A 24,581-nucleotide genomic window follows, 5' to 3' on the forward strand; every position below is an offset into this window, starting at 1 on the left:
TTGAAACGGGAAATTTATAGCGAGCCGCACAATAAGGATATGTTTGGCTCAATGAGAGGAAGTGGAGGGGAGAGATTTTAATGAAGGGGAGGAGAGGGGAGGGGAGTGGAAGGATTTTAATATTATCTTGTTTGGATTTATAAAAAAAGAGGCGAGGGGAGGGAAAAATATTTTAATATGGACAATTTTACTCTTATTTTATTTAAGGCGTGGGTATAATGGTCATTAATATGACAAAATATAGACATAATGGTCACAACATGACAAAATATGGGCATAATAGTCATAATATGACAAAATATGGGCATAATAGTCATAATATGACAAAATATTACCATTTCCCTCTAAATCCTCCTAATTTTGGAGGAGAGATTGGGGAGGGGAGGGGAAATTTTAAAAAATTTTCCCTCCCCTCCTAAAATTTGTGTTTTGCCAAACAAGGGGAAATGATTAAAATCCCTCCCCTCACCTCACCTCCCACCCAAATCCTTCATACCAAACACACCCTAATATTATGAGCTGCGGATTAGATATTAGCCCAAACATAGAGTTCTGGAACAATTCAGATTGTCTTAACGTGGAAGTACATGATTGGTTGATTTTAGGTCTGGTTTAATTTTCAGTTGTATGTTTGGGCGTCTTTACTACTTTTATTCCATTTAAATTTTGTAAAAATTAGTTACTGTAATATGATCTATATTTATATTATTTTTTTATAAAAATCAGTTTGATAAATTTAGAGTTATTTGAATAAATAATAAAAAATAAATTTATATATAAAATGACTGAAAAAGTTATATATTTTAGGGGGAATTACAATCAAATCCCACAAAAAAGAAATAATTACCAAAATGTCTTAATAACAACCTCAACAGTTTATAATAACAAGTCCTATAGTGAAAATAACAATTTTTGAGACTTATTTTTCAATTGTTTTCCTTGCTTGGGACCTTATTATAATTCTTCCTATATTTTATGACCTATATCTCATATATATGGTTTGATAAATTTAAAAAATAATAAATTAAAATAAAAATTATAAAAATAAAAAGAGTTAATACTTTATTAAAAAAAAAAACAACACTTACATCAAGTTTTTTATTTTTATTATGTCAAACTTTCTAGTCACACACATGTCTATGTGTTCTATTTTTAAAATATTTGCACTTAATAGTATTAAATTATAAATTCACATAAAAAAAATAGAACACGTGACTATATGTGACAAAAAAAAATTGATATAATAATATTTTCAAAAAAATAGATATAAGCAGCCTAACCTAAATACTTTTTTCAAAACAATTGTATTAAAGAAATTATTGCTAGCTAAAAAAATTAAATTATTGGAACAACGCGGAATCTACTTAAATACTGTTATCTGTCATTTTGTTCTCATTTGTTTTTCCTCTCCACAGTACAAACTCAAAACGCTCAAATTTTTAGCTTTGGCGGCACTTATATCCTTTTTGGTATGATAAAAGAGTTTTTATAAAAGTGGAAGTGGATTTGGAAGTGGAATTAGAAATTAGGAGTGTCTACAGGACGGGACAGGAGCAGGACCGGCCCGTTCCGGTGAATAGGGATGAGACAAGGATTTTGTCCCGTGTCTCATCCCGTCCCGGTTCTGTCCCAATCCCGACGGGACCGGGGCGGAACAAGGACGGGACAGGGACGTCCCACTTCCCCCTTTTTTAAAAAAATGATTTTTTATATGAATTTTTTTATGTTATAATGCTTATTTTTAATTGGGTTTCTAAAGATAAAAACATCACACAAAAAATATTATATAAAAAGCTCAATTATATAGTATAAAAAAGATATAAAAATAATACTGTAAAAAAAATATAAGGAAAAAAAACACTATATAATGTCTTTCTGAATTATTTTATTGAGAAATGAGATTTTGTTAAGATAATACTACAACTTAAGAGTTAAAAATCACTATAAAAATAATAATAATTATTAATAAGTAAATTAAATAATCTAATAATAATTATTAATAATATTTTTTTAAAAAAAATCCCGGAACGAGATGGGACGGACAACCCCGTCCCGTCCAGTCCTGGTTACTGTTCCTGTCCTGAAATTTTTTTTGTCCTGTCCCATCCCGAACTCACCGGGACCGGGACGGGTTGACCGGGACAGGACAAATTGAACACCCCTAATAGAAATAGAATTGAAAATAGAAGTGGGTTTTGAAATATGTTTGGTATGATGATAGAAGTGAGATATAATTTTAAATCAAAAAATATATTTTTATTATGAATATACTAAAATACCCCTCATAAAAATAAAAAAACACCTCTTCCCCTTCCCTTGTAACGACAACCGACCCATGCAAACCAACATCACAAAATCCTCCATTAGTCAAATCAAACTAGCAACAATCAACTTGAAGGGGAAAAAAATAATTCATCAATAAAATCTCAATTAATCTCAATCAAAGTCATGGATAAGAGATAGAGAATAGTCACCATGGATGAGAGATGGAGTCTGGGTCGCCATGGATGAGAGATGGAGTCTGGGTCGCCATAGATGAGAGGTGGAAACTGGGGGCTTTGATTTGGTAGGAAAAAGTTGAGAGAATGAGCACAGCTCCTTCGCAAAAGTGAAGTTGGAGATCTGAGTTATTTTTCTGATGAAACCTATGAACCGACTTCACCTTACTCTCTTTTTTTCTTCTTCATCCACATTAGTTGCCCCACCGCAGGCTTTGAGTCACAAATCTGGGTCGCTGTGCTCCAGATCTAACATTGGTTGGAACATTGCTGGGCTTTGAGGAATCCAAGAGCCTTGGCTAAGGAGACGTTGTCCACCATGGTGCTCATCGGAGTCGTCGCGTCCGTCATCATGCTCGTCGAGGTCAGAGCCGTCGGCCGTCATGCTAGTGGAGGTTGTGGTTGCTGGCATGGTGGCTACCAAACAAAGAGAGGAATGGGTATGGGGCAAAATTGTCAGAGACCCAGTTCCATGAGAAGTGGAAGTGGGTTCTCAGGGCTGAGCAGAGAATTAAATTCCAACGATTTTGGTGCAACTGAGAGTTTCATGGAAGTGTCTTCCACCACACCAAACAACTAAATTTTGGGTTTCACTTCCAATTCCACTTCTCACCTCCTCACTTCCATGCTATCAAACAAGACATTGGCTTTTTTGCCAAAAGCTCATTAGAGAAAAAGTTAACCAAACAAGTCAATTGACATTTCACATTGCCCAAGGCATGTTTGCTGGTTTTAACACCAATCCAAACACATGCTTTTAGGTTAGCAAAAAAATTGTATGCTTGTGATTTTTTTATTTTCGTATCATACAATAAAACGCAAATAGTTGGGTCATTTGCAGCTAAACACCTTCAAAACCTTTCTAGATGTAAAATTGTGAGTTTCGACTTTTTATGAGGAGTATAAGGATGCCAGAAAAAAAAAAAAGCGAACACATATTAATATTAGATATACAGAATAAATTTAACAAAACACAACAACAACAATATAATTACTCCTTTTGCTTCTTAATAAGATCTCTTCTAAAAGAAAATTTTTGTCTTTTTTATAAGACCGCACAATAGTTTCAATTAGACTCTTCCTCATTTGTATTATCATTTCAGATCACCATGTTTAATTTAATTCATGTTAATGCTTTTTTCATTTCTCAACGTTCAAAAACAAATGAATCAAATACAATTTGAATAGCTAAATACATTTGCAATGGAAAAAATGGAAGAAAAAGGAAAATTATTCAAGACATGAAAAAGGTAGAGCCTTTATATATTAATATAACAAACATATAAATAATCGCCATTTTAACATACGACATGTCTTATAGACAAAATAAATCAAAAGATAAAGGAAACAGTAACTAAAACTTCAACACAGAGATTATTTAACTAGTGGCACGTCTCTAGTATTTTACGTAAATATGACCTTATCTTTTTTAATGAGACTACAACATCAGTCATCGTAATTCGAGCCTCAGGTAATTCGGTGCAACAACTTAATGCCAAATCAAAAATTGATGATATATGTGGTAATATATTGCTGATATTTGGATTTCCTTGATGCAGCAAATTGACATCTAGAATATTGATGATTGAATGTCGTGTTGACTTGCTAACCCAATCTTTTAAACCAAGGCCTTCAACAAACATTTCGTCGGTTGGCTTCTTCCTCGTAAACATCTCCATTAGAACAATGCCATAGCTATACACATCTCCTTTGAAAGAAACCACTCCTTTTGATCCATACTCTATATTTCAAAAGAGAATATAAGGTTTAATGTTGAACTTTTTTTTGTATATAGCTAATATAAATCTTCACATACAGGAACAGAAAATATATATCAATGATTGGATAATATAAAATTTTGCATAGAATAATTAAAAAAAACAACATTATTGAACTAAAACATTATTACTAAATTATTACCTGGTGCCATATAGCCAACTGTAGCCAATGTTTTTGTATGAATTTCCAACTGTTCTTCACTTAATAGTTTAGCTATACCAAAATCACTTAGATGAGCCACCATGTCTTCATCCAACAAAATATTACTTGGTTTTATGTCACAATGAACAATTGGAGTTAAAGTACCATGATGAAGATACTCTAATGCAGCTGCCACATCAACCATTATATTCAACCTTTGCAGGATATCTAAACAGTAGTTATGAGAGTACAACCATCTATGAAGACTTCCATTTGACATGAATTCCATGATTAGAGACTTGAAATCATCATTAGAGCAACTACTGATAATCTTAATAAGATTGTGATGTCGCAAATTGCACATAGCAGCACATTCAATATCAAAACTTCTCGATGCTTCTTCCATGTCTATGTCAAATACTTTGACAGCAACTATCTTTTCATTTGGAAGAATTGCTTTATATATTGATCCAAAACTCCCAGAGCCAAGAAGATTACCCTCATCAAATCCATTTGTTCCTTGTAGAAGGTCATAATAGGATATCCTAGTTGGTGCATCCAAATTTGTTAAATCCCTATTGGTTGCATAGTTAGCATCATCTCTGTTATGCTTTAGAGAGACAATACCTATAAAAACCAAAATGACAACCAGGATAGGCATTGAGCATTTTATCACCAACATTACTTTATTTGATATGTGCTTCTTTCCTCTCCTACACGGTCGGACTTGTAGTTGGGGTTTTCCACAAAGATCTTTATTCATCATAAAAGATTGAGCAGTAAAATTTTGAAAAGGACCACCATTTGGAATTTCTCCATTCAATAAATTGTATGAAAGATCAATAGATTTAAGATAGTGTAGTGACTCTAAGGACTTTGGTATCATACCACACAAGTAATTATGAGAAAGATCTATTGACTCAATACTTATCATGCCACTTAGCCATCTAGGTATAGGCCCTTGTAATTTGTTGTGAGCCAAAGCTAGGTCTTGCAAAGTTGTCAACTCACCCATAGTTGCAGGGATGCTTCCTAAAATTTGGTTTCTTGACAAATTCAATAGTATAATTGCCCTCAAGTTTGATATCTCTGGTGAAATTATTCCACTCAATGCATTGGAAGATATGTCTAAAACCAAAATATCTTTGAGACTCCAAAGAGAAGATGGTATATGAGAAATCAATTTGTTAAAGCTAAAATTCAACTGTCGCAAAGAAGTATTCCCAAAACATTCTGGAATTGCCCCCGTAAACATATTGTTTGCAAGATTCAACTCACTTAGCCTTTCTAGTTGACAAAAGTCATTTATAATGGACCCTTGCAATCTATTGTTGTTGAGACTTAAACGTTGAAGACTATGTAATTTACTAATTGCATTTGGAATCAACCCAGTCAAATTATTCCCATGCAAAGCTAAATTGATCAAATTTTTTAAATTTCCAACTTGATGGGGTATAGCTCCGCTAAACTTATTCAATGACAAATCTAACTCAATGAGCTTAGAAGCATTTGATATGCTGTTTGGAATTTGTCCAATTAGATCATTTGCATCCAGCGATAAGGTCTCCAGGTTGGGAAGGTCAATTCCTAAATATGACGGGAGAAGGCCGGAGAGGGAATTACCGCCAAGGCTTAAGATTCTCAATGTCGAAATATTGAATATATTTGAAGGAATAGGTCCTTGCAAATAATTAGAGTCCAAGCCTAAGACATTAAGTTTATCAAGTTTGCCTATCCCTTTGGGTATAAAACCTGCGCACAAAAATTGATAGAGATCATGACTTGTATATAGTTAAGATAAGAATACATACAAATAAATTTATTTTTATTCCCTTTTAAGCCTTTATAACATTTTTGAAGTAAAAATTATGGAAATCATATAAACTACCCTTAGTTAAGATGCCATAGTTTATAGAAGAATTGTTTGAAAGTTAAAGTCTAATTTTAAGATGTAATTTTTGAATAACTATTTAATAGAAAATTAATAAATTTCTGATACAGAAAAGAAACAATTGAAAATTGAGGAAAGAAAATTAAAGAGGGAAATGATGTATTCTTTAATTGAGGGCAGAGAAAAATGGAGAAAAATAAAATCTCATTTTAGTTTTACCCCACCAAGGGGAAAAATAAGAAAACCATAAACTCCCATCAATTCATGATTTGATCTTTTGGTATTTTGAGATAATAGCTATATTCAAGCCCCCACTAAGAATATGGGCAATATTAATGAAACGATGAAAAAGAAAAATCTCATTTCAAATTTATGAGAAGAAAAATAAAACAGTTAACGTTACTTGCATATAGTACACATGATATATGTTTGTGTGCGTATTATAACAAATAAAACTATGCGTCTTACAAATATTAGAAATTATAAAATGTACCGAGAAATTACTTGTCTTTGTTTAGGTCTTCGTAAAAATTTGGAAATTAAAAAAAATTAAGAAAATCATGAATTATAGTTAAGGTGAAATGACCAGTATTTCTTTTGAAAAATAAAAAAATTGAAAAAGAAGCATAACTGATGAAAAAATGTACTCTAAAATAGAGAGGAAAAAAATGCGAAATTAAATTTGTTAGGAAACAGATAAAATCTAAAAAAAAGTACTGGCGTATAATAAGTACGTATGTTGCATTTAAATTTGGTTGAACAAGCATTTTATGAGTTGCAGTTATTGTATAATTTGTAATTGTAATTGATCTTCTATACATATCTAAATAATTTTTGTTTATTGTACATTTTTTAATTATTGCGTTGTAATTTGTAAAAAATATTATAATTTTAATTAAAAAATGTTGAATTGTTGCAACTTATATATACATAATAAATAAGTAAAAACAATTCCAAACACATCTGTATTTTAATATTATTTAAATATTAAGATGAGAAAAAAATAAAATTAAAGTAATTAAGAAACAGAAAAAATTTTGATAAAAAAGTATCGTATGGTTCGGAGTGTTGTCATCAAAGAGTATATGTGAGGATTTTGTTTTTCTTTGTTACAAATTTCACGACATCCATCTATTCGTGATTGCGATTATCGAGAAAAATAATATCTCATTTTAGAGAAACATATTAAAAAGGAAAGAAAACACTCAAGTAAGTGCATACCTGTAAATGAGTTACCAGCCAAATATAATTTTTTCAAAGATGTGCAGTTGCTTATTGATTGTGGAATGCTTCCCTCTAATTGATTAACAACAACACCAAAGACTTCAAGTAAAGGGAGTTGATTACACATTTCTTCAGACAAATTACCCTTTAAATGATTGATGCCAAGGCTAATACGTTTTAATGACGGCATATTCCAAAGAAATGAAGGAATTTCGCCTATAAATAAATACAAAATATTTGTTAATTACTAGGTAGCATGGCAAGCATGTTCCTAATAAATCCGTCCGTACACAAGCATATAAATAATACAAGGAATTTTGGCAATTAGATGCTTAAAATTAATAGAAAATAATTTATATTTTGTTGGACCATAGTTTAAAGGGACTCTTCCAATATTAATGACCAATTAGATGTTAAATTTCTTTCAAAGAAGAATTGCTGAAGATCAGAGACTATAGAATTAATCTCACCTAATCTAGAATGAACATCCAAATTATTTATATTTTGTATTATAGTTATTGAACTATTTAAAAAGGCTCTAACTTTAAGATGTGAGGACGAATTCATCATAGGCAAAAAAAAGGGCTGAAATTTTAGTTTTTCTTTAAGGAATTAAAATACTTTTAGTTACAAATTTTGGAGATAAAGCATAAAATTAAAGATGAAATTTTACCCATTTTAATATAAAAGTAGATAAGATACGAGAGTTATGTAAATGTTGATGAGAGAATTAGAAATATTATGAAATCTTTTCAAGTACAAGTCCTATCATCAAATAGAAACAAGCATTATATTGATAGCCAACACATACTTATTCTATGATCCAAAATTAAATTTTATTTCTCTTTTTAAAGACATTTTTGCTGGGGCAAAAATTAATTACTATACCACATCACATACTGATAGTCCACAAAGTTTTTCAGACCAGTTTTTATAGGGCTTCTCTAATTTTTTTAATGATCTAAAATTATATTTTATTTCTCTTTTCAAGGATTTCTATTATGAATACAAAATCTTTAGTAAGCTTCTCATGATTCTTTAACATGAATGAAAGAAATGAAAAGCAAAATCTCGTTTTAAAATTATTTTTTATTTAAGAGATGAAAACAAAAACAAAAACAAAGACACATACACACACGATCTAAGACAATCATATAACTAAAACTATTACCTTGCAAATTGTTGAAGTGAAGAACAAGAATTTCGAGGTTTGTCAAATTTCCAATCTCACTTGGAAGGATTCCTGGACAAAGTACATATGAAGCCATTTTATTGATCAAAGTATACAAATGATGTGGTAGATTAAGACTAAAATTTAAAAAAAATTGTTTTTTCACATTTTAAATATAGCAAGTGGTCCCATCAGTCCATGATCTTACCTTTTCTTTATTTTGGCATTGTAATATTGTTTGCATATAATATACACAAATAATAAATAAACTTCACGTGTCTTACGTACTAATTTCAAAAACTTGAATATGTGTGCTATACTATTGATCCATGCATAAATATTAAAAAGGAAAAAGGCAAATTTCCTCTAACCATCAAATTTCTTACCTTTTAATATTGCAAATGAGTACATTAAGTTTATTGTATAACTTTTATGCATTGCTAATTAATTATGTATGGCATAAAGCATTAGACTACTCTTTCAGCAATTTATCTCTGATGAAGGAATTTGTTTTGTGCAGTTTCAGTGAGAAATTATTAAGTAAACTTTGCTGAACAAAAAAGTTCCACAATAATGTTTAATGAATCGACATTTTTTTATGTAATCTCCCATGCTTTCTCCCTCATGTTGATTTTTCATACTTCTTTTAATTTTAAAATAAAATAATGATTAAGAAGTTATTAGTGGAGGGTTTTATGTTGAAGATAATTATTATCAATTGAACGCCCTAAATAATTCCCCTTTATACTTATTCACAATTGATATTTTATAATTATTTTATTTAAACAAATTTCTTGTTTATTGTAATAAATAAGGAAAAACGCACCTGCAAACTTTTCTGTTTTTAGTATTAAACTTATCCCATCCTACAAATAAGTCGAGAACTTGCCTTAAATATAACAAAAGAATTTCAAGTAATACTCATTTCGATTCGGAAGAGTAAAATACAAAAGAAAAATTATTCTTTACATTAATTTCAACTCTTTTAAAAAATTTTAAAATAAAAAATTATCAAAATCATAAATTATTCCTGAGATGACATAATTTGAAATTAATAAATTTGAAAAATAAAAAATTACATGTGGGCAAGCGGGCACATTATACACTGAGTACTTAAGAAATTCTGTTATCGTAGTGGGCCCATCAGCTCAGGTGATGAAGTCATGATCCTATCTTTCCGTTATTTTTGGATTAATAAAGGGCAAATAGCAAATAAAGACCCCTAATATGTGAAATTATGATTTGGGACCCTTAATTTAGAAAACGGCAAATAAAAACCCGATTTCATATTGCAAATATGAAATCTTGGTGAAATTTCTGAAATGCCCCTCAGCCAAATTGTGATTTGGTCTATTGAAATTGTCATTCGCTAAAATAAACTTGTCATTTGGCATACTCTCAGCCAAGTTGTGATTTGATTTGCTAAAGTTGTCATTTGCTAAAGTAAACTCATCATTTTTCATAGTCAACTAGTCATTTGACTGAGGGGCATTTTAGACATGTTACCAAGATTTCATATTTGCAATATGAGATCGAGTCTTTATTTGCCATTTCCAAATTAAGGGTCTCAAATCACAATTTCACATATTGGGAGTCTTTATTTGCCATTTTTTCTTGTATAAATGAATGAAATGACCAAAAATAAAATTTCATTTTTGTTTTGGGGATATTTGGATTAAAGTTTTGAAAATAATTTTATGGTGTACGATAAAAATTATAGGCTACCATCAATTCATAATTTGATCTTTTAATATTTTGGGATTGTAGATTACCATTATATTTAAACCCCGTAATGACTATGTATATGTAGATACAATATTAATAAAATGATAGAAAACAAAATCTCATTTTAAATTTATCCTATTAAACAAAATGACTAAAAAACAAAAGAATAAAAGTAAGATATAATAATTTCATTGATTATGAAGAGCTTGACATCCAAATATAATCGCTTAGCAATAACTGCTTGTGAAAAAGATTGAATTGAAAGGACTTGTAAGAATAAAAATAAAACAGGTCATAAAAAGTATTTCAAGAAATGAAAAAAAATAAGAAAATTATAAATTACACTCAAGGTGAAATGACTAGTATTGCTTTTGAAAAATAAAAGTTTTTATACTGTAATTATTGAATAAGTGTTTAATTTGAAATTAATGAATTTGAAAAACAAGAAATTGAAAAAGAAGCATAACAGATAAAAAAAATATAAAATTAAAGTTGTTAGGAAACAGATAAAATCTTAAAAAGGTACTGGCATATAATAGGTATGTATGTTGCATTTAAATTTGGATGAACAAGCATTTTATGAGTTTCATTTGTTGTATAATTTGTAATTGATCTTTTATACATATCTAAATAATTTTTTTGTTTATTGTATATTTTTTAATTAGTACGTTGTAATTTTTTAAAATATTATAATTTATGTTGAATTGTTACAATTTATATATATAATGAATAAGTAAAGCCAACCCCAAACTTATCTGTATTTTAATATTATTTAAATATTAAGATAAGAGGGGAAAAAAATTAAAATTAAAGTAATTAAAAGACAGAAAAAAATTCTTGATAAAACATCATTGGATGGTTTGGAGTTTTGTCATCAAATAGCACATGAGAGGATTTCATTTTTCTATGTTGCAAATTTCACGACGTCCATGATTGGGATTTTAGAGAAAAACAAAATCTCATTTGAGAGAAAAATATTAAAAAGAAAAGAAAACACACAAGTAAGTACATACCTGTAAATGAGTTAGGACCCAAATATAATCCTTTCAAAGATGTGCAGTTACTTATTGATTGTGGAATGCTTCCCTCTAATTGATTACGAGCAACACTAAAGACTTCAAGTAAAGGGAGTTGATGACATATTTCTTCAGACAAATCACCCCTTAAATGATTGTCGTCAAGGTTAATATGTTTTAATGATGGCATGTTCCAAAGAAATGAAGGAATTTCGCCTATAAATAAATACAAAATATTTGTTCATTAGTTGATAGTATGGCAAGGATGTTCCTAATAAATTCACACGTACACAAGCAAATAAATAATACATGGAATTTTAGTAATTAGATGCTTAAAGTTAATATAAAATAATTTAATTTTGTTGGACCGTAGTTTAAAGGGGACTCTTTCAATAGTAATGGCCAATTGCTGCACATCAGAGACTATGAAATTAATCTTATCTAACTGTAAAATGAACATCCAAAGTCTTTAAAAAGGCTCTAACTTTAAAATCTGAGGATGAATTCATCATAGGCAAAAAAAGGGCAGAAATTTTAGTTTTTCTTTAAGGAATTTAAATATTTTTAGCTACACATTTTGAAGATAAAGTATAAAATTAAGGATATAATTTCACCTGTTTCAATTTAAAAGCGGATAAGATACGAGTTATGTGTATGTTGACGAGAGAATTGGAAGTATTAGGAAATCTTTTCAAGTACAATTCTTTTGGTCAAATAAAAACAAACATTATGTTGATAGCGAACACATACTTATTCTACTGATCCAAAATTAAATTTTATTTTTCTTTTTAAAGACATTTTTGTGGGTAAAAATTGGGAGGTACCCCTAAGATTATTACACCATATCATATATTGATAGTCCACAAAGTTTTTCCAGACCAGTTCTTACAGGGCTTCCCCAATTTTTTTTTTAATGATCCAAATTATATTTTATTTCTCTTTCCAAAGATTTCTGTTATGAATGAAAAAAAATTGAAAAGTAGAATCTCATTTTAAAATTATTTTTCATTTGAGAGATCAAAAACAAAAACACACAACACGGTCTAAGACAAATCATATAATTAAAACTATAACCTTGCAAACTGTTGTAACGAAGAAATGATTCCTGGAGCCATTTTATTGATCAGAGTATATAAATGATGTTTTAGATATCAAGTGGTGCCATCAGTCCATGACCTTACCTTTTTTTTATTTGGCATTGTAATATTGTTTGCATATAATATATTAAATAAAAGAGAAACTTCATAAATATCAAAAAGGGAGAATGCAAATTTCCTCTAACCATCAAATTTCTTTCCTTTTAATATTGCAAATGAGTGCATTAAGTTTAACTATAATTTTTATGCATTGCCAACTAATCATGTATGGCATAAGACATTAGAATACTTTTCAGCAATTTATCTCTGCATGAAGGATTTTTTTTGTGTGTGCAGTTTTAGTGAGAAATTCTAAACAAAAAAGTTCCACATAATGTTTAATGAGTCCACATTTTTTTTTGGGTGTAATTCCACCTACTTTCCCCCTCATGTTGATTTTTCATACTTCTTTTAAATTTCAAATTAAAAAAATTATTAAGAAACTATTAGTGGAAAGTTTTTTTTTTTGTGAAAAGCTTTATTTAATTTTATAAAGAATTGAATGTACTGAATACTTCCACTTCAGCATGAATGACTTAAAATAAAACAATTTAATTATTTGTCAGACTATTTAAAACATCTTATATGCTCTTTTTTTTATGAGCTTTTTTTCTCAGCTAGTTTGAGCTCAACTACGGTTGAACTTGTGTTTATTGAATTATTATTGTTTTTAAATTTTTTAAATTGAATTCTTTATAATTATTCACAATTGATATTTTCTACTTAGTTTATTTAAATAAATGTTTATTGTACTACTAATAAATAAGAAAAAACACAACTGCAAGCTTTTCTGTTTTTAGTATTAAACTTGTCCTACCATAGAAAAATTTTCATATATTACTAACTCTGGCATGTCTAAAAACAAGTCGAGAACTTGCCTTAAAAATAATAGGCTACTATCTTCAACCAAAACCAAAATAATAGGCTACTATCAGTTCATAATTTGATCTTTTAATATTTTGTGACTGTAAATTATTATTTATATTTAAACCTCATTATGGATATGCATGGAGTTGTGTTAATTAGAGGCTTAAAATTATTAGGAAATAATTTAGTTTTTATTGGAAAGCAATTTAAAAGGGACTTTTCTAATATCAAATAATTCGAAATTAAAATTTCTTGTAAAGAAGAAATGCTAGAGGCAGATAATGGAATTAATTTCACCAATTTTAAAGGAACAACAAATTATTTATATTTTGCATTTAAGTTTTTTAAACCCTGTGTGCAACGGCATAACTTTTCCTGATGTAAATTAGTTAAGAAAAATGGATTGTGTAAAACATATCATGTATACTAGAATCTTCATCACTCTTAAAGCAATTTCAGCTAAAACATTTTGCAAACATTATAGAACAAGCATATTATATATAAGATCACATATAAGATTCCGTTTTTATACTATTTATAATGTTCTATCATTCTATAGTATTAATAGATAATATTTTTTAATTTTTTAAGATATATTCCCTTTACATGTCATAAGAACATATGTGATCGACACAGACAAGAAAACACAGGAGAAAGTGAAAAATAAGAACAGAAGGAATGTGATCATCGCAAATATTGATTAGTTTATTTTTCAATGATTCAATATTTCATTTTGCGATGAAGAGAAAGAATCAAGTTCCATATCTTTAGATGTAATTTAATAAAAGTATTATTCATAGGAGAAAGAATCATGTAGTTTATAACACAAGAGAAAGTGAAAAATAAGAACAGAAGGAATGTGATCGTCACAAATACTGATTAGTTTATTTTTCAATGATTCAATATTTCATTTTGCGATGAAGAGAAAGAATCAAGTTCCATATCTTTGGATGTAATTTAATAAAAGTATTATTCATTAAATTTGTAATGCAAATTCGTGACTTATCAAAATTCAAGACAATCATATAATAATTAAAATTCTTACCTTGCAGGTTGCTGCTGTGAAGATATAGCAACTGAAGTTTGGTCAGATTTCCAATACCAGTTGGTATGTTTCCTCTGTTGAATTTGTTATGCCCCAATTTTAATTCTAATAATTCTGTGCATTGATGCCAAGCAGAGGGTATTTCGCCATCCAAATCATTTCCATTCACATAAAATATTTGTAGCTTTGGAAGCCCAACACACAAATTTGTTGGGAGACTGCCAGATAAGTTATTTATTCCAAGCGCAAAGCCTTGCAGCATTGAATTGTTGAATAATGAAGATGGTATTGAACCAACAAGTTGATTATTTCCAAGATACAATTTCTTCAATTGTGAAAGATTCCCAATCTCACTTGGGATGCTCCCTTCAAATATTAGAGGGGAAACAAAGAGCATAATATCAGTAACAATTTCTATTTATAATAAGTTATTATGCACATTGGACATTTTGTATTTTTAAAAAAACACATATAGTAAAACTTGCACATTTTTTAGAAATAACACAAATTGATTCTAAATGATAAACCACAACTACAATTATTATTTATAAAAAAGAATAACCCTTTCTATTTGGCTGGGCCATTGACCATAGACCAAATAATTTGGACATGTGATTTGTTGAGAAATTTGGATGGCTTAATGTCAGAAAAAATAATGGGCTATTCCACAAGGCCCATTACACTGTGTTTGTTACTTCCCTTCATTTTGTTATCTTTTCGGATTTGTTGGATTCATTAATTCATATTGAGTTCCTCCAATAAAAATTAAGAAAACAAACTAAGAGACACATCAAAATCCCATTGACCCTTGTTTTTCATCATGAGACTCCCAGAAAAATAGTTCTTGCAAACTATAAAATTTTTTAAAAAATAAAATTATTCATTTAGATTATCCAAAACAAAATTAAATGTTCCGAGTATGTTTCTTCTAAGACAAGACAGACTTATTTTGAAAAAAATTGAATCCTTTAGAAACTTTAATGACTACATTTATTTTCAAATATTGATGATAAGCCTTTAGATCCTTTTGGACTAATATTCTTTTCCCAACCATTTTAAAAATTGGATGACGAATTTTCAATTAAAAAAAGGATGAAAAAATTCTGAAAAAAATTAGAAGAAATGCATAAGAATATTAAAAAATTAAAAAAAAAACAATTGATACAAGCCAGAATTTCTCTAAAAATACCTAACAAACTGTTAAAAGACAGATGAGCTAAGGAATTATATGGATCCAAAGTGATAGAAGATTTAATAGTAAAAAGTACAGATTTATTAGTAGGATAACGTTTGTCTCTATCCAATTAACAAGAGAACAAACAAACACTAGATTTTTTTTTTCATGTTTCGCATTGCAGAATTATAAAAAAAAATTAGTTGGATTTAAAAATATCCCTAAATATGTACAAACAGCTAATTACTAAAGACCCAATAAAGAGATAAGATATCATTAATGAAAGTTTTAATGTCGTGTTGTGACCCTAAGTATGGAGGTTGAGCTAATTTGTTAATACTGCTAAGATTATTTATCTAAAATCATTTTCAGAGCATTGAATCATCATCTTAATCATTTTAAAAGAGCCGCCATCCTTGAATGATATATATATAAATTATTTTTCAGCATGTTGGTTTTTTTCTTGGATCAATGTGAGACTCGCTCTGACAAATTCAAATGGATTGTCTCTATATTAAACAAGAAAAACTTAAAAAATTTGCAATTAAGAAGAAAATATAGGGGAAAATGAAAAATTAGAAGCTGGAAAAAACATTGAAATCCCAGCCAACCCTTTTTGTCATCCTTGTCAGGTTATTTTTTATGGGGCTTCCTGTTTAATGATTCGATATTTTACCGATTTTTGAAGATTTTAATTTTAAGCGAGTTATGACCCCACCTTTACATGTGTGTGAAACTTCTGGCATGAACTAAATGACGGAGAACAAAATCTCAGTTCAAGTTTATTTCGTGACTCATTGGGGAAAAAAATCGATGACTATATTGGGTCATTCCACAAGGCCCATTGCACATTAATTCTGATAAATTCCTATATGCCATATAAGCCGTATTCACCTCACTTCAAAGATAAGATTATGAGTTTCTTCGATTAACTGTGATTAAGGAAAAAAACTAAGACACACATCGAAATTCAATTGGCCCATACTTTCCATCATGAGACTCCTAGAAAAAACTTTTTTTGTTAACTACACAATTTTTAAAAAATAAAATTAATATACAATTTAGATTGTTTAAATAAAAATTAAATGTTCCGAATATGCTTTTTGCTAGGCTTACTCATTTTTGGCCAAAAAAATACTTCAGAAAATTTTTAATAACGAAATAATAAACATTTATTTTCGAAGACTGATTATGAGCTTTTAGATCCGTTTGGACTGATATTGTAAATTTATAACAATATTCTTTTGCCCATGGTTTATGACTTCACTATCCATTTTAAAAATTGGTTGACAATTTTTTTATTTAAAATAGAAGAGAAAAATGCTGGAAAACAAAAAGAAATGCACAAAAATATATAAAAAAATAAAAAACAATCGATGGGAGATTTAAGAAAATTTGTCATCATCCTTGTCACGTTATTTTCCATGTTTTTTAGATCCAATATTTTTTAGAGACTTTTAAAGCAACTTATGACCTCACATTTACATGTGTGTGAAACTTATAATATGAACTAAGGGATGGGAAGCAAATCAGAGTTCAAATTTATTTCTATTCCAAAGAGTTAAAAAAAAAAAAGCACAGTATTAGACGCATCAGCACACATGGTACTCATAGATTCTGAAAAGTATACCATTTTAATTTTATTCATATTCACTTTGTGATTGAAAGAAAGCATCATATTCCATGTCTTTAAAAGCAATTTAGCAAAATCATTATTCAGCAATATCTTATGAAAGATTGGAATATAATTTAATGCAACCACGTAATTAAATCACCAAGCTGATTCCCATATATACTGTATTTTACTCTTCGTAAAGATGAGATACAATAATTTTAGTTGAGAAAGATTTCCGATCTCAATAACAATGCTGTTTTTTTTTTTTTTTACGTGTGACAAGTTATTATGTACATGAGACAATATATATATATATAATATATATATTAAAATACAGTAAGAGTTGCACATTTTTTGAAAAATAACAAAAATATATTCTAAATGATTAAGAAATATATTGAAATCCAATCGGTCCTTCCTTTTCATCATTCCTATTAAAACCCGTTTTTTGGGAGACTCCCAGAAAAATTATTTCTATTAACTCTAAAAACTTTTTTAAACAACAATAATTATTAATAAATAACAAAATAAAAATAAAAATTAGATTATCCCATTCAAAATTAAATGTTCCAAATATTTTTTTCTAAGGTTTACTCAACTTGAAAAAACCCTTTAAAATTTTTAATGACAGAATAATAAGCACATATTTTCAAAAACTTATGACAAGCCCATTATTAGATATGTTATTACACTCGTGGTGTGACTGTATAAACCGTTTCATGATTCTGATGATGAATGGTTTTTTTCGCTTTAAAAAATAATAGAAAAATGTTGGCAAAATTAAAAAAATTCATAAAAATAACAAAAAAAAATTAAAAATTAAAAACAATCAAGAGAACTAGGATAAGATTATGCTAACAAAGTACGCTACTGTAAAAAAAAAACAAATATAAATATTAGAAATAATTAAAGACATACCTGACAAATTGTTATAAGACAAACTCAATAACTCAAGTGAAGATAAGTTGGAAATTGTTCGGGGAATATTTCCTGAAAGCTTGTTACCCGCAAGACGTAAAATGGTCAATTTCTCAAGTCTTCCCACCTCAAGCAGAAAGGTCCCTTCAATGTAATTAAAATTCCAATCCAATGTCTCTAACATTGTCAGATTGAATAGAGATGGTGGAATAATTCCATTAAGACTATTATTTCGAAGATTTAGTTTCTCAAGTGAAGATAAACCTCCTATCCCTGTTGGAACTTGCCCATGAAAGTCATTGCAGCTCAAATTGAGTAGTTCCAATCTACGCAATTTAACTAGCTCGTTTGGTATTTGATGATGAAAATCGTTGTCACTGAGGTCAAGTTCAACAAGGAATGAGAGATTTCCTAGTTGTGGAGATATGGTACCCTTAAGATCCATGCCACCAAGATTCAAGGAATGGACTCTTCCGTGACGAGTATTGCATGTGATACCAATCCAACTGCATGGAGAAGAAGAGACAGACCAATTAGCTAAGAAATTGTGTGGATCTGAAGTGATAAAGGATTTAAAGACAAGAAGTGCAGATTTGTCGGTAGTGATATTTGTATCACTCCAAGCTAAGGAGGCCATGAAGGAATGGAGTAAGAAGAGGAAAACAAAAGAAGAAGGTCTTCCCATTATGTGTAGCATATCAGACTTATCAAAATCTCAAGTATTCTGCATCCAGGAATTAACATACACGACGTTTTATACTTCTTTGATTCCAAATCAAACAAATTGCGCAGTTGGAAAAGGACATCTTTCGTGATAAGTCCCACACGTCCCCTTTCTAAATTATAAGTTTTAATTAATAATAATTACATAATAATGGTTTATCAAAAAAACATTATATATTAAAAACTAAGGTGCAGTGCTAGATTAGCTTGAAACAATAGTTTTTTGATATAAAATAAATATGTGAGAATAATTTTATCTGATAAAATATAAAAGTGATTATTCGTTTTAAAAAAATAAAAGTGATTATTTTAAGTCCTAAACAGGCAAACAGCTCCTAAATTGTGACTTCAAACCTCTAAGTCTATGCTGCCATTAATATAATCAAATTAATTAATAATTGTGGGGAGATAGGTATCAATATCGCACATTCATAACAAAAGACCTTTTTTTTTTCTTGGCAACTTCAAGTAAGTGGACAACAAAGTCATGCACCATTTCACACGAAACAACTCCTATGTATTTTGTGGTCAAGTTTGGTAGGTTATCACTAGAGATTACCCCAAAATAACGTTAGCTAGGAGACATCAAAGAAACAAACAAATGTATATGTATTTGTTAATATATATATATATATATATATATATAGCCTTCAGAAATGCGAAAAAAGTTGACGCGCTTGACTATTATTCTTCTAGTCCTATTTCTAAGGCACATCCAGCATGTTTCGCACAGACCAAGGAAAACCTTAAACTTCATTAACTCTCATATAAAATTTAATGACTCTTCAACTTTATCCCTATTTAATATACATTACACATCATATAAAAAAAGTTAATACAATAATAAATGAGGGGTAAAATTGTACATCCATACAAAAAATTTCTCTCAGTGCCTTCGAACTTCTAAGTCTATGCTCCCATTAATATAATCAAATTAATAAATAATAGCGGGGAGATAGATATCAATATCACACATCCATGACCAAAAGGGCCTTTTTTTTTTTTGTGGCAACTTCAAGTGATTGGACCACAAAGTCATGCACCATTTCACACGAAACAACTCCTATGTATTTTGTGGTCAAGTTTGGTAGGTCATCACTAGAGATTACCCCAAAATAACGTTAGCTAGGAGACATCAAAGAAAGAAACAACTATATATCTATTTGTCAATATATATATATAGTCTTTAGAAATACGAAAAAAGTTGGCGCGCTTGACTGTTATTCTTCTAGCCCTATTTATAAGGCACATCAAGCATGTTTCATACAGACCAAGGAAAACCTTAAACTTCATTAACTCCCATTTAAAATTTAATGACTCTTTAACTTTATCCCTATTTAATATAGATTATACCTCATATAAACAAAGTCAATACAATAATAAATGAGGGGTAAAATTATACATCCATACAAAAAATTTCTCTCAGTGCCTTCGAACTTCTAAGTCTATGCTCCCATTAATATAATCAAATTAATTAATAATTGCAGGGAGATAGATATCAGTATCACACATTAATGACAAAAGAGCTTCTTTTTTTTTGGCAACTTCAAGTGAGTGGACCACAAAGTCATGTACCATTTTACACGAAACAACTCCTATGTATTTTGTGGTCAAGTTTGGTAGGTCATCACTAGAGATTACCCCAAAATAACGTTAGCTAGGAGACATTAAAGAAACAAACAAATATATATGTATTTGTCAATATATATAGTCTTCAGAAATACGAAAAAAGTTGACGCGCTTGACTGTTATTCTTCTAGTCCTATTTATAAGGCACATCCAGTATGTTTCACACAGACCAAGGAAAACCTTAAACTTTATTAACTCTCATTTAAAATTTAATGACACTTCAACTTTATGTCTATTTAATATACATTATACCTCATATAAACAAAGTCAACACAATAATAAATGAGGGGTAAAATTGTACATCCATACAAAAAATTTCTCTCAGTGCCTTCCAACTTCTAAGTCTATGCTGCCATTAATATAATCAAATTAATTAATAATTGCGGGGAGATAGATATCAATATCACACATTAATGACAAAAGAGCTTATTTTTTGTTTTTTGGCAACTCAAGCAAGTGGACCACAAAGTCATGCACTATTTCACACGAAACAACTCCTATGTAATTTGTGGTCAAGTTTGGTAGGACATCACTAGAGATTACCCCAAAATAACGTTAGCTAGGAGACATCAAAGAAACAAACAAATATATATATGTATTTGTCAATATATATATAGCCTTCAGAAATACGAAAAAAGTTGGCGCGCTTGACTGTTATTTTTCTAATCCTATTTATAAGGCACATCCAGCATGTTTCACACAGATCAAGGAAAACCTTAAACTTCATTAACTCTCATTTAAAATTTAATAACTCTTCAACTTTATCCCTATTTAATATACATTATACCTCATATAAACAAAGTCACTACAATAATAAATGAGGGGTAAAATTGTACATCCATACAAAAAATTTCTCTCAGTGCCTTCCAACATCTAAGTCTATGCTGCCATTAATATAATCAAATTAATTAATAATTACGGGGAGATAGATATCAATATCACACATTAATGACAAAAGAGCTTATTTTTTTTTTTGGCAACTTCAAGCGAGTGGACCACAAAGTCATGCACCATTTCACACGAAACAACTCCTATGTATTTTGTGGTCTTGGTAGGTCATCACTAGAGATTACCCCAAAATAACGTTAGCTAGGAGACATCAAAGAAACAAACAAATGTATATGTATTTGTTAATACATATATATAGCCTTCAGAAATACGAAAAAAGTTGGCGTGCTTGACTGTTATTCTTCTATTCCTATTTCTAAGGCACATCCAGCATGTTTCGCACAGACTAAGAAAAACCTTAAAGTTCATTAACTCCCATTTAAAATTTAATGACTCTTCAACTTTATCCCTATTTAATATACATTATACCTCATATAAACAAAGTCAATACAATAATAAATCAGGGGTAAAATTGTGCATCCATACAAAAAATTTCTCTCAGTGCCTTCGAACTTCGAAGTCTATGCTGCCATTAATATAATCAAATTAATTAATAATTGCAGGGAGATAGATATCAATATCACACATTCATGACAAAAGAGCTTATTTTTTTTTTTTGGCAACTTCAAGCGAGTGGACCACAAAGTCATGCACTATTTCACACGAAACAACTCCTATGTATTTTGTGGTCAAGTTTGGTAGGTCATCACTAGAGATTACCCCAAAATAACGTTAGCTAAGAGACATCAAAGAAAAAAACAAATATATATGTATTTGTCAATATATATATCTAGTCTTCAGAAATACCAAAAAAGTTGGCGCGCTTGACTGTTATTCTTCTAGTCCTATTTCTAAGGCACATCCAGCATGTTTCACACAGACCAAGGAAAACCTGAAACTTCATTAACTCTCATTTAAAATTTAATGACTCTTCAACTTTATCCCTATTTAATATACATTATACCTCATATAAACAAAGTCAATACAATAATAAATGAGGGGTAAAATTGTACATCTATACAAAAAATTTCTCTCAGTGCCTTCGAACTTGTGAGTCTATGCTGCCATTAATATAATCAAATTAATTAATAATTGCAGGGAGATAGATATCAGTATCACACATTAATGACAAAAGAGCTTTTTTTTTTTGGCAACTTCAAGTGAGTGGACCACAAAGTCATACACCATTTCACACCAAAAACTCCTATGTATTTTGTGTTCAAGTTTGGTAGGTCATCACTAGAGATTACCCCAAAATAACGTTAGCTAGGAGACATCAAAGAAACAAACAAATGTATATGTATTTGTTAATACATATATATAGCCTTCAGAAATATGAAAAAAGTTGGCGTGCTTGACTGTTATTCTTCTAGTCCTATTTCTAAGGCACATCCAGCATGTTTCGCACAGACTAAGGAAAACCTTAAAGTTCATTAACTCCCATTTAAAATTTAATGACTCTTCAACTTTATCCCTATTTAATATACATTATACCTCATATAAACAAAGACAATACAATAATAAATGAGGGGTAAAATTGTGCATCCATACAAAAAATTTCTCTCAGTGCCTTCGAACTTCGAAGTCTATGCTGCCATTAATATAATCAAATTAATTAATAATTGCAGGGAGATAGATATCAATATCACACATTCATGACAAAAGAGCTTATTTTTTGTTTTTTGGCAACTTCAAGCGAGTGGACCACAAAGTCATGCACTATTTCACACGAAACAACTCCTATGTATTTTGTGGTCTTGTTTGGTAGGTCATCACTAGAGATTACCCCAAAATAACGTTAGCTAAGAGACATCAAAGAAAAAAACAAAGATATATGTATTTGTCAATATATATATATCTAGTCTTCAGAAATACCAAAAAAGTTGGCACGCTTGACTGTTATTCTTCTAGTCCTATTTATAAGGCACATCCAGCATGTTTCACACAGACCAAGGAAAACCTGAAACTTCATTAACTCTCATTTAAAATTTAATAACTCTTCAACTTTATCCTTATTTAATATACATTATACCTCATATAAACAAAGTCAATACAATAATAAATGAGGGGTAAAATTGTACATCGATACAAAAAATTTCTCTCAGTGCCTTCGAACTTGTGAGTCTATGCTGCGATTAATATAATCAAATTAATTAATAATTGCAGGGAGATAGATATCAGTATCACACATTAATGACAAAAGAGCTTTTTTTTTTTTGGCAACTTCAAGTGAGTGGACCACAAAGTCATACACCATTTCACACAAAACAACTCCTATGTATTTTGTGGTCAAGTTTGGTAGGTCATCACTAGAGATTACCCCAAAATAACGTTAGCTAGGAGACATCAAAGAAACAAACAAATGTATATGTATTCTTTAATATATATATATAGCCTTCAGAAATACGAAAAAATTTGGCGTGCTTGACTGTTATTCTTCTAATCCTATTTCTAAGGCACATCCAGCATGTTTCGCACAGACTAAGGAAAACCTTAAACTTCATTAACTCTCATTTAAAATTAATGACTCTTCAACTTTATCCCTATTTAATATACATTATACCTCATATAAACAAAGTCAATACAATAATAAATGAGGGGTAAAATTGTACATCCATATAAAAAATTTCTCTCAATGCCTTCCAACTTCTAAGTCTATGCTGCCATTAATATAATCAAATTAATTAATAATTGCAGGGAGATAGATATCAATATCACACATTCATGACAAGAGCTTATTTTTTGTTTTTTGGCAACTTCAAGCGAGTGGACCACAAAGTCATGCACCATTTCATACGAAACAACTCCTATGTATTTTGTGGTCAAGTTTGGTAGGTATCACTAGAGATTACCCCAAAATAACGTTAGCTAGAGACATCAAAGAAAAAAACAAATATATATGTATTTGTCAATATATATATATAGTCTTCAGAAATACAAAAAAGTTGGCGCGCTTGACTGTTATTCTTCTAGTCCTATTTATAAGGCACATCCAGCATGTTTCACACAGACTAAGGAAAACCTTAAACTTCATTAACTCTCATTTAAAATTTAATGACTCTTCAACTTTATCCCTATTTAATATACATTATACCTCATATAAACAAAGTCAATACAATAATAAATGAGGGGTAAAATTGT

At 29.7% G+C, this 24,581-nt stretch overlaps 1 protein-coding gene across 1 annotated transcript; it reads right to left on the minus strand.

Moving 5' to 3' along the window:
* Positions 1 to 3,731: 3,731 nt before the first annotated feature.
* LOC114733932 (probable LRR receptor-like serine/threonine-protein kinase At3g47570) lies at positions 3,732 to 18,885 on the minus strand. The gene is made up of 5 exons (XM_028921417.1): positions 18,201 to 18,885; positions 14,494 to 14,859; positions 8,705 to 8,776; positions 4,419 to 6,170; positions 3,732 to 4,239 (listed from the first exon to the last, which is right to left on the minus strand). Exons 1-5 carry the CDS (start codon positions 18,883 to 18,885, stop codon positions 3,881 to 3,883), a joined length of 3,234 nt encoding a protein of 1,077 aa, XP_028777250.1. The 3' UTR covers positions 3,732 to 3,880.
* Positions 18,886 to 24,581: the final 5,696 nt, after the last annotated feature.

Source organism: Neltuma alba, unplaced genomic scaffold (genome assembly GCF_004799145.2).
Source record: "Neltuma alba isolate B1F8T4 unplaced genomic scaffold, ASM479914v2 tig00013043_pilon, whole genome shotgun sequence".
In the NCBI taxonomy this organism is placed as follows: Eukaryota; Viridiplantae; Streptophyta; class Magnoliopsida; order Fabales; family Fabaceae; genus Neltuma; species Neltuma alba.